At 40.5% G+C, this 16,716-nt stretch overlaps 1 protein-coding gene across 6 annotated transcripts in view; it reads left to right on the top strand.

Annotated features, from left to right (window-relative positions):
* Positions 1-16,716, top strand: part of wdr95 (WD40 repeat domain 95) — a 136,070-nt gene that overhangs the window by 109,107 nt on the left and 10,247 nt on the right. For 5 of the 6 annotated variants that reach the window (XM_072262947.1, XM_072262945.1, XM_072262950.1 and 2 more), the window contains 6 exons: positions 1,441-1,499; positions 9,612-9,753; positions 12,993-13,032; positions 13,126-13,214; positions 14,206-14,396; positions 15,221-15,315. In XM_072262947.1, coding sequence (XP_072119048.1) covers positions 1,441-1,499; positions 9,612-9,753; positions 12,993-13,032; positions 13,126-13,214; positions 14,206-14,396; positions 15,221-15,315 — 616 coding nt within the window. The remainder of the gene's footprint in view (positions 1-1,440; positions 1,500-9,611; positions 9,754-12,992; positions 13,033-13,125; positions 13,215-14,205; positions 14,397-15,220; positions 15,316-16,716) is intronic. The other variant, XM_072262948.1, reaches the window with a different exon arrangement.

Here is a 16,716-nt window from a genome sequence, read left to right as displayed (position 1 = left end):
TGATAAAAGTTTTGAGAGTGAGGCAGAGTGAGAGTGAGGGGAGGAAAAAATTCAAATATGACTTTAGAATTAGTTTGTGTTGTCATAGTTTAACGAAGGATCTGGAGAGCTTTGAATTCATGAGAAAATATTGGGAAATTAAAACTGTAGGAAGATGCAGGTTCAGGGCTAAATCAATGGGAAGTTAAAATTATTTTCTCTCTTTTCACTTTTATCACCCGGCTTCCTGAATATCGTCAGCATTTACTGTTTTTGGTTGAGGTTTCGAACATCTGTAGTTTTTTTTTCTCTTTTCAGAATGTTCAATATTATACTTGTTCATAACTAGTTTTTGTAGGAACTGCTGATACTGTGCAATGCGTATGTTTATAAGAAAGTGAGAATCTGAGCTTTCAGCCATTAATCCAGAATCAGGTTTAATATCACCGGTGTACGCAGTGAAATCTTTAAACTTTATGGCAGCAATACAATGAAATACATGATAAATAAATATAGAGGAAAAAACTGAATTACGTTGTGTATTTGTGTCTTTTAAATAGTTAAGTTAAAGTAAGTCGTGCAAAAAAACCAGACATAAAAAGTAGTGAGGTAGTGTTCGTGGGTTCAATGTCCATTTGGAAATTGGATGGCAGAGTGGAAGGAGCTGGTCCTGAATTGATGAGCGTGTGCCTTCAGGCTTCTGTACCTCCTTCCTGACAGTAACAATGGGAACAGGGCATGTCCTGGGTGATGGAGGTCCTTAATGATGGATGCTGCCTTTCTGAGGCACTGATCCTTGAAGATGTCTTAGATACTACAGAGGCTGGTACTCATGATGGAGCTGACTAATTCTACATGTTTCTGCTTCGATCTTGTGCAGTAGCCCCTCCCCACCCCACTCCATACCAGTCAGAATGCTCTCTCCATGGTACATTTGTAGAAGCTTTCAAGTGTTTTAGTTGACAAACCAAACCTCCTCAAATTCCTAATGAAATATAGCCGCTGCCTTGCCTTCTGTATAGCTGCATCGATATGTTGCATCCAGGTTAGGTCCTCAGAGATCTTGACACCCAGGAACTTGAAATTGCTCACTCTCTCCACTTCTGATCCCTCTATGAGGATTGGTTTGTGTTCCCTCGTCATACTCTTCCTGAAGTCCACGATCAGCTCTTTTGTTTTGCTGATGTTGAGGTTGTTGCTGCAATATCACTCAACCACTCAATCTCGTTCCTGTAGGCCCTTTCGTCACCATCTGAAATTCTGCCAACAATGATTATATCATCAACGTATTTATAGATGGCAATTGAGCAATGCCTATTCACACAGTCATGGGTGCAGAGAGAGTAGAGTGGTGGGCCAAGCACACACCCCTGAGGTGCACCAGTGTTAATTGTCAGCAAGGTGGAGATGTTATTTCCGATCTGCTAGTTTAAAAGTAATTTTCATTTTTGCCTCTTAAAGGTACGCTTGTTTTCTGGAACCTGTTCAATGGTGGACAGCTCTATGGTACTTTCACTGCTGTAAGTTACATTGTATTTCAGAGCTCCAAGTTGGCAAAGATGCATACATTACTATAAAGAGCTGAAGTGTCTAGTTCCTTGCGGATAATCTGTATAAAAGACAATGTCAATCTCAATGCGATTCTTTGAACAGACCAAATATGAAAGATCTGTCACAAATATATTCTAAAAGTATCTCCTGCATCTAATAGAATAAGCATGACAAATGTATCTTCTTGTATTAGTATGCTTTTTGTCTTCTTAAATGATTAGAAATGTAGATTTTTTTCTTTGGAGTGTATTCTGAGAAAAAAATAGCAATTGTGCTGGAGTTTTAATTTGATTTATTTAATTCCATTGCGAATTGAAGTACTTTGGCCCAAATAAATCATTTCGATGAATAATATGCTACAGTGCCTTGGCAATAAGGCAATCCTGACTTGATAGGAAACGTGCCACTCTAAATGCGCTAAGCTGTGCTATATAATTTGTTCAGACAGATTTGTGCAATGAAGAGTTCTGCTTAATGCAGGCAAATGTTTTAGAAGGCTTCACAGTACATTTTTGACATAATTCGTTTAATTCAAGCATTTTATAATCCTTAAATTGAATCCATTTGAAACAGTATTATTTCTGAAGAGAACAAAACATAGAATGAACTTCTGTCTTGAGGGATAGCAGTTATAAACAGATTACGTTACTGCAAACTTCCACTCATTCTATTACTGCAAAGATAAGATGATCCCGCATTACAGCCATTTGGTTTCTGGAAATTTGTCCTTACAGAATTTACAGATCATGAACAAAACATATGAGAAGTGGAATGAATGCCATTGTCACAGAACGTATGTGGGTGGGGTGTGGAATGCAAGTAAATCAACACAATTTTTTTTCAACTCGCATTTCTTGATGACACGCCCTGCCAGTATAGAAAACCACTGTATGGCCTATTTTCTAGGACATCAAACCTTTATTGCCCACCCCTCCATAATGTGGGGTCATATCATAAAATGGCTTGCCCCTGTAGTCCAAGCAGAGCACAATAACAAAATAAGAAATGTGAAATTTTGAATGTAGGCTTGATTGAGTATAAGGATGCACACTACATTTTTTCTATTAGCGTAGGATACCCTCCATAGCTTAAAGGGGACCTGTTTTTAATGTTCCCCATTGAAGATGAATAGAATTGTTATGAAGTCTATTTTTGAGGTACTAAATCCTTCAATAGACTTTTGGCCATTTGAACCTCAAATTTGTACTCTCCAGATAGCCAGGAAACAAAGAAAGAATTGAACGTCTTTCATGTTTTTTTTTTCTTTGTTTCGTGGCTATCTGGAGAATACAAATTTCAGAGTTGTATATGGATACATGCTCTGATAATAAATTACCCTTTGAAAGAGAAGCTACAAATCTGTGCACCAAGTTTCTATGGGATGTTTAGTGTGACATCAAAGAAATGTCTCAAGTACTATTACAGAGACTGTCTACAAAGCATCATATATTTGGGAAAATGTTAAATAAATAATTATATTTGAAAAAATATATGTTAACATTTGGTTAAAGGTTAATATGCAGATTGAGCCAGTGGTGAAGAATGCAAATGCAATGTTAGCATTCACTTAGAGAGGACTAAAATATAAAAGGAAGTTTGCAATGCTAAGGCTTTGTAAGCACCACTGAGGCCTCACTTGGAGTATTGTAAGCAGTTTTAGGCCCCGTACCTAAGAAAGGATGTGCTGACATTGGAGAGGGTTCAGAGGAGGTTCATAAAAATGATTCTAGGAATAAAGGGCTTATCTTACGAGGAGCTATTGTTGGCTCTAGGGCTTTACTTGCTGGAATTTAGAAAAATGAGGGGATCTCATTCAAACCTATCGAACGTTGAAAGTCCTAGAGTGGACATGGAGAGGATATTTCCTATCGTGAGGGCATCTAGGATCAGGAGGCACAGCCTCAGAATAGAGGGTTGACCATTTAGAAAGGAAATGAGGAAGAATTTCTTTAGTCAGAGAATGGTGAATCTTTAAAATTCACTGCCACAGGCGGCTATGGAGACCAGGTCATTGACTGACTTTAAGGCGGAAGTTGCTAGGGTCTTGATTCGTCAAGGCATGAAAGGTTATGGGGAGAAGGTAGGGGAGTGGGGCTGGGAGGGAAATAGCTATGTGTAATGCCGGAGCAGTCTTGATAGGCCGAATGGCCCAATTCTGCTCCTATGTTGTATGGTCCTACGGTCTAAAATATTGAAATAATTATGTTTGCATGTGAGTGCATTTGACAGGTGAGCCAATGTAAGAGAGTCTGCTTTGTATTTGCACAAATTAGGAAATAGGGAAGTTGCAAAAAAAAAAGTCTTAACAGGAATGATTTCAATGAAAAACCTGGGCCAAATTGTTACATTATTTCATAATCTGATGCAAGCAGTTGACCTAAATGTCACTCAATAGTATTTGAATTGCTAATGATTGTGTGAAAGTGCAATTTTGGCACCCAAAAATGACAGCGTTCAAGCTATGAATGAAGACTCCCATGTAATGCTTCATGCACAATCTGTACAATATAAGTTTATTGACAGTATGACAGACATTGCTGAGGCTGCATGGTTTCCTGTTCAATTTTTTAACTCTGCTACCACTTGGTGAGACACCACACAATCTTGAATCAAAGAAGCACCAGAATTTGGGTCCACAAATACTAATCAATAGCACAAGATTATCAGTTCAAAACGTACTACCTCATGACTACAGTAATGACTGGTAATGCTCTTGGGGAAAATGTCTTCAAACCTTAATAGCCAATTATCCCGTCTGATCCACCTATTCAGTTCAACAACCTTTAGTTCCCTGATCAACGTCATTTTGCTATAAGCACTAACATGGCACAAGTACAATCATTAGAAGTTATTGGACTTAATCTCAAAGCTCGGTTCTCTTCCCATGATCAGCTCTATGTCAACTGGTCCTGAGTTAGATATGAAAATAATCTCTACAATTTTACATTAGATCAAAAAGAAACGTGGTGTATTCTGAGCATCTACTGATATTTTTTGTGCTTGTGATGGTGTATTCTGATGCACTTTGACAATGAAATAAAGTAATTTTGCACATTATGCTGGGTACACACTATATGTATTTAAAGAGAAATACATTAAATTAGATTTTTATGCACACATTTATTTTCACTGTATGCTTTTATTGATAACTTTAGATAAACAACATAATTTTAACCCCTGTAATTATATTATTCATGAAATGATTATATATTTAAGTTGTGTTTTATTTCACTTACAAAGTGTGTTATAAAACCAATTACACAGAAATAAATTGAAAGCATCATGGTTACTGTCATAATAATCTGAGCAATGCCTTTATCCAGTCACCAACAAATATGTTAAACATTAGTTTATGATAGAATAAAGGAAGGGAGAGTGAGGAGTTGATAGAGAGGAGTTATAGGCAGGTGGTCACACCGGGGCCACGGGAGGCAGACCAGTGGGTCACGGTTAGGAGGGGGAAGGGGAAGAGTCAGGTAATAGAGAGTACCCCGGTGGCTGTGCCCTTTAACAATAGGTACTCCTGTTTGAGTACTGTTGGGGGGGACAGCTTACGCGGGGGAAGCGACAGTGGCCGTGCCTCCGGCACAGAGTCCGGCCCTGTAGCTCAGAAGGGTAGGGAAAGGAAGAGGAGGGCAGTTGTGATAGGGGACTCAATAGTAAGGGGGTCAGATAGGTGATTCTGTGGACGCAGTCCAGAGACCCGGATGGTAGTTTGCCTCTCTGGTGCCAGGGTCCAGGGTATCCTGAAGTGGGAGGGTGAGGAGCCAGAGGTCGTGGTACATATAGGTACCAATGACATAGGTAGGAAAAGGGAAGAGATCCTGAAAGGAGAATATAGGGAGTTGAGAAAAAGGACCGCAAAGGTAGTATTCTCGGGATTACTGCCTGTGCCACGCGACAGTGAGAGTAGGAATGCGATGAGGTGGAGGATAAATGCGTGGGTGAGGGATTGGAGCAGGAGGCAGGGATTCAAGTTTTTGGATCATTGGGACCTCTTTTGGTGCAGGCGTGACCTGTACAAAAAGGACGGGTTACACTTGAATCCTAGGGGGACCAATATCCTGGCAGGGAGATTAGCGAGGGCGACTGAGGTGACTTCAAACTAGAATGGTTCGGGGGTGGGAATCAAATTAAAGAGGCTAGGCGAGAGGAGGTTAGTTCACAACAGGGGGATGGGAATCAGTGCAGAGAGACGGGGGTGTAAAGTGAGGGTAGAAGCAAAAAGTAGTAAGGAGAAAAGTAAAAGTGGCAGGCCGACAAATCCAGGGCAAGCATCAAAAAGGGCCACTTTTCAACATAATTGTATAAGGGCTAAGAGAGTTGTAAAAGAGCGCCTGAAGGCTTTGTGTGTCAATGCCAGGAGCATTCGTAACAAGGTGGATGAATTGAAAGTGCAGATTGTTATTAATGATTATGATATAGTTGGGATCACAGAGACATGGCTCCAGGGTGACCAAGGATGGGAGCTCAACGTTCAGGGATATTCAATATTCAGGAGGGATAGACATGAAAGAAAAGGAGGTGGGGTGGCATTGCTGGTTAAAGACGAGATTAACGCAATAGGAGGGAAGGACATAAGCCGGGAAGATGTGGAATCGATACGGGTAGAGCTGCATAACACTAAGGGGCAGAAAACACTGGTGGGAGTTGTGTACAGGCCACCTAACAGTAGTAGTGAGGTCGGGGATGGTATTAAACAGGAAATTAGAAATGTGTGCAATAAAGGAACAGCAGTTATAATGGGTGACTTCAATCTACATGTAGATTGGGTGAACCAAATTGGTAAAGGTGCTGAGGAAGAGGATTTCTTGGAATGTATGCGGGATGGTTTTTTGAACCAACATGTCGAGGAACCAACTAGAGAGCAGGCTATTCTAGACTGGGTTTTGAGCAATGAGGAAGGGTTAATTAGCAGTCTTGTCGTGAGAGGCCCCTTGGGTAAGAGTGACCATAATATAGTGGAATTCTTCATTAAGATGGAGAGTGACATAGTTAATTCAGAAACAAAGGTTCTGAACTTAAAGAGGGGTAACTTTGAAGGTATGAGACGTGAATTAGCTAAGATAGACTGGCAAATGACACTTAAAGGATTGACGGTGGATATGCAATGGCAAGCATTTAAAGATTGCATGGATGAACTACAAAAATTGTTCATCCCAGTTTGGCAAAAGAATAAATCAAGGAAGGTAGTGCACCCGTGGCTGACAAGAGAAATTAGGGATAGTATCAATTCCAAAGAAGAAGCATACAAATTAGCCAGAGAAAGTGGCTCACCTGAGGACTGGGAGAAATTCAGAGTTCAGCAGAGGAGGACAAAGGGCTTAATTAGGAAGGGGGAAAAAAGATTATGAGGGAAAACTGGCAGGGAACATAAAAACTGACTGTAAAAGCTTTTATAGATATGTAAAAAGGAAAAGACTGATAAAGACAAATGTAGGTCCCCTACAGACAGAAACAGGTGAATTGATTATGGGGAGAAAGGACATGGCAGACCAATTGAATAATCACTTTGGTTCTGTCTTCACTAAGGAGGACATAAATAATCTTCCAGAAATAGTAGGGGACAGAGGGTCCAGTGAGATGGAGGAACTGAGCGAAATACATGTTAGTAGGGAAGTGGTGTTAGGTAAATTGAAGGGATTAAAGGCAGATAAATCCCCAGGGCCAGATGGTCTGCATCCCAGAGTGCTTAAGGAAGGAAGTAGCCCAAGAAATAGTGGATGCAATAGTGATAATTTTTCAAAACTCGTTAGATTCTGGACTAGTTCCTGAGGATTGGAGGGTGGCTAATGTAACTCCACTTTTTAAAAAAGGAGGGAGAGAGAAACCGGGGAATTATAGACCGGTTAGCCTAACGTCGGTGGTGGGGAAACTGCTGGAGTCAGTTATCAAGGATGTGATAACAGCACATTTGGAAAGCGGTGAAATGATCGGACAAAGTCAGCATGGATTTGTGAAAGGAAAATCATGTCTGACGAATCTCATAGAATTTTTTGAGGATGTAACTAGTAGAGTGGATAGGGAGAACCAGTGGATGTGGTATATTTGGATTTTCAAAAGGCTTTTGACAAGGTCCCACACAGGAGATTAGTGTGCAAACTTAAAGCACACGGTATTGGGGGTAAGGTATTGATGTGGATAGAGAATTGGTTGGCAGACAGGAAGCAAAGAGTGGGAATAAACGGGACCTTTTCAGAATGGCAGGCAGTGACTAGTGGGGAACCACAAGGCTCAGTGCTGGGACCCCAGTTGTTTACAATATATATTAATGACTTGGATGAGGGAATTAAATGCAGCATCTCCAAGTTTGCTGATGACATGAAGCTGGGCGGCAGTGTTAGCTGTGAGGAGGATGCTAAGAGGATGCAGGGTGACTTGGATAGGTTGGGTGAGTGGGCAAATTCATGGCAGATGCAATTTAATGTGGATAAATGTGAAGTTATCCACTTTGGTGGCAAAAATAGGAAAACAGATTATTATCTGAATGGTGGCCGATTAGGAAAAGGGGAGGTGCAACGAGACCTGGGTGTCATTATACACCAGTCATTGAAAGTGGGCATGCAGGTACAGCAGGTGGTGAGAAAGGTGAATGGTATGCTGGCATTTATAGCAAGAGGATTCGAGTACAGGAGCAGGGAGGTACTACTGCAGTTGTACAAGGCCTTGGTGAGACCACACCTGGAGTATTGTGTGCAGTTTTGGTCCCCTAATCTGAGGAAAGACATCCTTGCCATAGAGGGAGTACAAAGAAGGTTCACCAGATTGATTCCTGGGATGGCAGAACTTTCATATGAAGAAAGACTGGATGAACTGGGCTTGTACTCGTTGGAATTTAGAAGATTGAGGAGGGATCTGATTGAAACATATAAAATCCTAAAGGGATTGGACAGGCTAGATGCAAGAAGATTGTTCCCGATGTTGGGGAAGTTCAGAACGAGGGGTAACAGTTTGAGGATAAAGGCGAAGCCTTTTAGGACTGAGATTAGGAAAAACTTCTTCACACAGAGAGTGGTGAATCTGTGGAATTCTCTGCCACGGGAAACAGTTGAGACCAGTTCATTGGCTATATTTAAGAGGGAGTTAGATATGGCCCTTGTGGCTGGGAGATCAGAGGGTATGGAGGGAAGGCTGGTGCAGGGTTCTGAGTTGGATGATCAGCCATGATCATAATAAATGGTAGTGCAGGCTCGAAGGGCCGAATGGCCTACTCCTGCTCCTATTTTCTATGTTTTCTATGTCTATTTTACTCTTTTCTACTCAATGTGAGTAATACAAGGTCAGGTTTTTTTGAGGGGACATTTTATCATTAGGACTATATAGCTATTTTAACAATAAGTTTCAAGGACCATTCCCTTTGAGCTTCATGATATTAGCCACAGCCCATAGTCCTTCACCTGCTTGATTGTTCCTGTAGTTTTCCCACTGCCTTTGGCTGAAGGCTTCACGTGAACCACTTATCTGATGCCAGGGAGTTAAAGGATCCTGGGTTTTCTACTGTGTCATCAGTGACATTTTCTCCCTCATCACATAGCCTACCTGGAGATAGATTTTTCCCATTTCTTTTTCCCCCCTTTTTTCATTCCCCACTCCAGCTCCCCTCTTACCTCTTCTCTTCTCCGGTCTGCCTATCAGCTCCCTTAGATGCCCCTCCTCCTTCCCTTTCTCCCATGATCTACTCTCTTCTCCTTTCAGATTCTTCCTCCTCCATCCCTTTACCTTTTCCACCTTCTTCCCCTCCCCCAAACACCTGGCTTCACCTAGCACCTTCCAGCTTGTATTCCCTCCTCTCCTTCCATCTCCTTATTTTGGCTTCTTCTCCTTCCTTTCCAGTCCTGAAGCAGTGCCTCAGCCCGAAACGTCAACTGTTTATTCATTTCCATAGATGCTACCTGAGCTGCTGAGTTCCTCCAGCGTTTGTATGTGTTACTGATGATAGACACTGTGCATTTTTTTCACTAATACAAGGAAGCAGTGTTTAGAAAAAGTCTGAAAAAAGTGCTATATCTGCTTCACCACGCTATTCATGCCAATACAACTTTCAACATTCTGAAATTGATAATGTGCTTCCATCTTCTTAGTCCAGAGTGAAGTCTCAGATAAGTAGTCTTGGTGCATCAACCAATGACTCTTTACTTTACACTGCGGATTACGTTGGATATATCTATGTTTACAGTATAAAGGATTATGCTGTTCAAGGACCAGGAACAGATCCACCAAAAAGTAAGAATTTGAGATGCTCCATTGTTCCAAAAAGTATATATTTCCAAATTTCGAATATCCCTTGAGGTGGTATGTTTGTAATTTTTATTCTGCTACTAAACAGCATGGAACTGTCTCAGAGCTGCTTGTTGTTGTATTTTACTACTATGTCATATTCTCATTGTTTTGATCCAGACAAAGATGGTACTTTGTTGTAAACATTAAATTTAAAAAATAATTGTTTAGGTTTGCTAGACAATAAATGATTTGTTATGTAAAAATATTCATCAGATTATTTAATTAGATAAATATTTGATTTTGTCAGTTTAAAAATACCCTAAAGTCTGCCAGATGGAAGTGAAGAACTGAATCATCTTCAGAATAACTGTGGTAAATCATATATATGTTGTAACTGGTTAACTCTCTGGACACGCCCCTCTGCTGACTGCCCCTGCGGCTCCTCCCTCAGAATCCTGTATAAAGGTGTTTCGCCTTGTCCTTCCCCCTCAGCCCGGGGGCAGACACTCACCATGGAGGTCGTATTGTACAGCGAATAAAAGCCTTTCAGTATTTTACCCAACCTCAGTCTTTTGGAGTTATTGAAGGTGCGCTTCAATAACAAGCAGTTATCATGAAATCAATGACTGAACTTTACTGCTTGCATTTTCAGTAACCCTCTACATTTCCCCGACTTGCTGTATTTGTCCTTTTATCCATTCACATTACAATTATTATAGATATGGAGCACCTTTGTTCTATCACAATTCTGTAGTCAGAAGAAACAATTTGCATTTGTAAAACACTTTACATATACTGAGGATATCCCAAAATATTTAAAAGCCTTGGGGTATTTATTAGGTTAGTCAGTGGCAAAATGTTCCTCTCCACCTTCACATTTCCATAGTTAATTTAAGCCTTAGTCCTTAATTCTTTGCTTTTCTAAACCCTTGCTTATAAATTCATATGCCTCAATTAAATCTCCCCTCATCACCAAAGAAAATAAGTTCAAACTTTGTCAATGGTTACATTCCCTACTACTGGTAACAACCTCATATATTGCCTCTGTCCCCTCTTCTGTGTGAGTGTATACGTTAATGTCATTACAAGAATTGTATACTGTATTGAGCAGAAGGTAAACAGCATTTTACACAGTTTTTGATTCACTTCTGTTTTATGTTCCAAGCTACAAAGGAAAGCATCATTCCAAGTATACTTTAACCATCTTATCTGTGGAAGCATGTGCCTCTTCATATCCCCTCTAAATCTCTTTCCCTTTACTATAAATTTAATCTACCTGTGTGTGAACAAAAACATTCCTCGACTCTACCCAGTCCATAGCCATCGTCATTTCGTATACTTCAAACACATCCCTTCTTAACCTCCTTGCTCTAGGGGGATCAGACCCAGCTTCTCCAGACTCACCTAATAACTGAACTGCTTCATCCCAGATAATGTTCTCTGCATTCTTCTCCAGCATTATTACCTCTCCCTGCAACATGGTGACCAGGACTCCACCCAGTACTCCAGCTGAGGTGTGACAAGGTTTTGTAAAATGGAAACATAACCTCTCTGCCTCTGTATTCAGTGCCCTTACTATTGAAGGCCCATATCCTCTATGCCTTCCAGAACATCTTGCCTCCTTTAAGGACATATGAAATTGTATTCCAAGATTCCTCTATTCTTTAATACTCACTAAGACCCTACCATTCATGGTGTATGTCCTAGCCTTATTAGGACTACCGAAATCCATCACCTTACACTAAATTCCCCTGTCATTTCTCAGCCCATTTCACCAACACATTAATATTTTGATAACAGAATGAGTCCGGCTTCCATACTGTCAACAACTCTACATTCATCATGAACTTATCTTGCCACCTGGCCCACATCCATAGGTTACAAACAGCAAGGTTCCCACTCTGAATCTTAGTGGCACCCGGGCATCTAATTGCAAAACCAGCCCTCTACTATCACCTCTGCCTTCTATTGCCAAACTAATTTTGGATCTAACTTCCATAGGCCCTAACCTATGGGGCCAGTCTCCTATGGGAGCCTTACTAAAGTCCATGTGAATCTCATCTGCTGCCCTGCCCTCATTGATAAACTTTATTACCTCATCAAAGAATTCAGCCAATTGGCTGGACAAGATGTACGTTTGAGAAAGCTATTGTATGTTCCCTGTCATTAATTAGACCCTGCATTTCCAGTTGACCCTTAACCCTCTCTCTGAGAACTGTTTCCAGCATCTTCCCTCCCACTGTTGTTAGGCTCACATGGTTACCTCGATGTCTGTAGTTGTAATTTATAGTTTTTCAAGATATTGCTCTGCCCTGCTGCCACAAAACAAATTTCACAACCTATGCCAGTGATATTAAATCTCTTTCTGATTACCAGGCTTTTCCCTGCTGCCTTTCTTGAAAAGGGGCGAAGCCACATTTGTCCTCCAGTCACTTGGTGCCTCACTTGTGTCCAGGGAAGATATAAAATTCTCAGCCTGACCACCGGCAATCTCTCCCTTTGCCCACCTCCTTTACAGCCTGGAATAAATACCATTCAGTCCTTAGGAATTATCCACTTCTAAACCCAATAAGGCTTAGTACCTCTTTCCTTATTTATGGGAACATATATTCTTGTGCCTGGTTTACGCTCCACAATTGTATTAATTCACCCTTCTGTAGATTGAATTCCGTAAACTAGGGTACATCACGTGACTGTTTTATGTCATGTTCTAAATCATGACGTGGCATTTAAATCTTAATGATTAACATACATAACAAAAAGCTTGAGAAATACAATTGAGCTCCATGGCCTTCCAAACTCAAAACATGATCAGTAATGTTGTTTTCTCCTGTTACTGAGGCAATTTTGGAACTGAATATTTTTAACTTGGGTTCCACGGGTTTTAACTGTTTTGACCAACTTGCCCCACCCACCCTTACCCTCAGCCACGAAGTAGCAGTTTTGCTATTCATCATTATTGTTGGAAGAAAAACATCCTGTAGGAACACGTTTCCATTTGTAGGGGTTCACTTTGCGAAAAAGCACAATGTGGATGGTTTTCTCCAAACGCAGCTCCACTGATTGGTTGGTGGATGTCAAATCTTCTAAATCGCATTATGATTTTTTTGCTTTCATTTTTTTTACATCACATGTTAGATGTGCTGTGTGCAGAGAAAAAGCATTGTGTAATGAGAAAAAGGCTGAATATTAAATTTTGTTAGTAGTAACTTAACTGCCTTGTCTTTTTCATTGTGCTATAGTTCTTAACTACTGGAGAGCCCATGTAAGCAGTATTACTTGGTAAGTATGCAAAGTATACTTTGCTTTAAGTTCTAAAAACCTCCATTTCTTTTAGTTTAATGATAATAAATTTTAATTTTTTTTTTGTTCCAGCATGGAACTGATAGAAGAACAAAATTTGATGGTGACTTCTGCTTTTGAGGGTACTGTACGACTGTGGAGCATGGATGGTGAATTAATTGGTAACAAAACTCTAATTGTTGATCTCGTGTTCTTCTAACTAAAATATCATGAAATAGTAAACATTCAGATGTAATGTTGAACAATTGCAATAGTTTGATGTGAATATTAAAGGTGTAAAATGAAAAAAGTCGCAGTTATCAGCAGCCAGATTTCAAGGCACTTATTAGCTAATCATTTAAAAAAGTATTATTATTGTTATTAGCCATTCAAACACAACAAACTTTCACAATAATCTGATGCACAAAATAGATATAAAGAACCAGAGTTATCGGGCTTATGAAGCAGTACAAAATTTAACCATCTAGAAATCAAACAGAACAGAAATCTGCCAGTTCTCTGCCTGAGTGTTGCACTTGGTAAAACGTCACCTGCTCTCATTGGGATTTAACTCCCTGACATGATGGCATCAAGTTTTAACAATGGGTCTCCTTTGCCTACTCCCCTCCCTTCCCAGTCCTTGCCCCCGTTGCTTCAACCGTACATTCTGAAGAGGTTTAGATGATCAGTCTTGCGCCCTCCTTACTGAGAATGAGACTGTCCATTACACTTTTGGGGGCTCTAATCACCCTGACTGCTGAAGCAATTTCCCTGCCTTTGTTTTGCTCTCCCCATTACATCTATTTGATACCTGTATCCCTTTGCTTTCTCCTCCCTGCCATCTGCTTCTTCCCCTATTTCCTTGCTGTGGCTATTCCCCTTTCTCTTGCTGTTCTCTCCACGCTCCCTGTATATCTTTGTTATGTCTTCCTCTTCTCATTCCACTGCCATTTTCACAAACCTTTTCATCTCGTTCTCCTCCAAGTCCATATTTTAATAATTGTTTGATTGAAAATATATTGCAAAATTTAAGAAGTTTAATCTTATTCCTGGAATTAAACTGTTTAAAAAAAGGGCTTGTTTATCTGACAGTTTGAAAGTATATAATCTTGTCATCATTCTCGCGTATTATTATGCCTGTTTAACATGTTTTCTCAATTGTTTTTCCTTAAGGTACTTTTGGGCAGCCACCGCCATGGGACATTTATGCTCCTGCGTCATGGATGCACCCAATGGTTCCCTATGATATCCTGGTTGATCCACTCAGCTTGCCCATTCACCCGCTGTTAGAAGAAGAGGCCTCCGTAACACAACATGTCAATTTAAGCCAAAGCGAAGAAAACAAACAGATTATGACATCGAAGGTTTGGAGATGGTTTGAAAGGCCAATAAAAATAACATAGTACATCTAAAATATCTACATTTATTGTAAATCATGGGTTTCCACAAAGTGCACCGGTTTCCTCTCAAAGGCACCCCAATAGGTTGACAAGCCACTACGACTTGCCCCTGGTGATGATGGGCATGGAAGAGAGAGGAGGTAGTGGGAATATAATTGAAGGAAAGGGACTCCTAGGTCTATTCTGAGTGCCAGCATGCACTTAATGAGTTGAATGGACCCCTCTGTCATAAGAACTATTTATATGAGGAATATTTTATTTCATAGTGAGTTGATTATTGCAAACTATCTATAATAACTTAGATAATAGATAGAATTGTATTTTTTAATAAAATACAATTATTTTATTCTATTCCATTTCATAATCCAATCTTTTTTTATACATGATTGTTTTGGAATATAGGATACTATGATCATATTACTATGATTTAAATGTAATGTAATTCGTATTATTTACTTGTATCCTTATGAATTTTGTATTTGTATTCATGTAATTTATGTAATATCAATAAAAATATTGAAAAGAAAAGTGCTGAGATGGAGGTAAAATTAGTTCAAATCACTGGATAGAAATTTAAAGTAATTTTCCATGCTTCTTAGTGATGTACAGGTAGTGTACAAATGTTAATAATGAAATCCTTTTTTGTCAAAATATACATTAAATATGGTCTAATTCATTGATATCACAAAAATAGATCAATTTAAAAAATTGAAGATATTATGAGAACTTAAAACAGCTTGTGAGCAGTAAAATAAGGCTAAGTAGTCTTCTTGCATTCTATATTTTAGAATCTTCAACACAGTTCTTCAAAAATGATCATTTCAGATGAAGAGATCAAAGAAAAAATAAAGAAGATGACATCCCAAAACAATCTTGGCAAAAGGTAATACCTTTGGTTTTGAGATTGTGTTGCCTAGAAATTTAACTTTCCCCATATTCGGTGTAATGCTACTGTCAAACTCAAAGATCCCACAAAAAAAACTTAATATTTTAGCAACACACATCAAAGTTGCTGGTGAACACAGCAGGCCAGGCAGCATCTCTAGGAAGAGGTACAGTCGACGTTTCAGGCCGAGACCTTTCGTCAGGACTAACTGAAGGAAGAGTTAGTAAGAGATTTGAAAGTAAGCTAGTAAGAGATGTCTGCTCCTGCTGTAAGGTCTGGGGGTTTTCTATATTTTGTCTGCTCCTGCTGTACGGTCTGGGGGTTTTCTATATTTTGTCTGCTCCTGGTGCACGGCCTGGGGATTCTCTATATTTTGTCTGCTCCTGGTGCACGGTCTGGGGGTTCTCTATATTTTGTCTGCTCCTGGTGCACGGTCTGGGGGTTCTCTATATTTTGTCTGCTCCTGGTGCACCGTCTGGGGGTTCTCTATATTTTCTCTGCTCCTGGAGCACGGACTGGGGGTTCTCTATATTTTGTCTGCTCCTGGTGCACGGTCTGGCGGTTCTCTATATTTGTCTGCTCCTGGTGCACGGTCTGGCGGTTCTCTATATTTTGTCTGCTCCTGGTGCACTGTCTGGGGGTTCTCAATATTTTCTCTGCTCCTGGTGCATGGACTGGGGGTTTTCTATATTTTGTCTGCTCCTGGTGCACGGTCTGGGGGTTCTCTATATTTTGTCTGCTCCTAGTGCACCGTCTGGGGGTTTTCTATATTTTGTCTGCTCCTGGTGCACGGTCTGGGGGTTTTCTATATTTTGTCTGCTCCTGGTGCACGGTCTGGGGGTTCTCTATATTTTGTCTGCTCCTGGTGCATGGTCTGGGTTTATCTATATTTTGCCTGCTCCTGGTGTACGGTCTGGGGTTCTCTATATTTTGTCTGCTCCTGGTGCACGGTCTGGGGATTCTCTATATTTTGTCTGCTCCTGGTGCACGGTCTGGGGGTTCTCTATATTTTGTCTGCTCCTGGTGCACAGTCTGGGGGTTCTCTATATTTTGTCTGCTCCTGGTGCACGGTCTGGGTTTATCTATATTTTGCCTGCTCCTGGTGCACGGTCTGGGGGTTCTCTATATTTTGTCTGCTCCTGGTGCACGGTCTGGGGGTTCTCTATATTTTGTCTGCTCCTGGTGCACTGTCTGGGGGTTCTCTATATTTTGTCTGCTCCTGGTGCACTGTCTGGGTTTATCTATTATTTTGTCTGCTCCTGGTGCACGGTCTGGGGGTTCTCTATATTTTGTCTGCTCCTGGTGCACGGTCTGGGGGTTCTCTATATTTTGTCTGCTCCTGGTGCACTGTCTGGGGGTTCTCTATATTTTGTCTGCTCCTGGTGCACTGTCTGGGTT

This window comes from Mobula birostris, chromosome 7 (assembly GCF_030028105.1).
Source record: "Mobula birostris isolate sMobBir1 chromosome 7, sMobBir1.hap1, whole genome shotgun sequence".
Lineage (NCBI taxonomy): Eukaryota > Metazoa > Chordata > Chondrichthyes > Myliobatiformes > Myliobatidae > Mobula > Mobula birostris.
The sequence above is the reverse complement of the archived record's forward strand: the minus strand, read 5'-3'. Positions and strand labels throughout refer to the sequence as shown.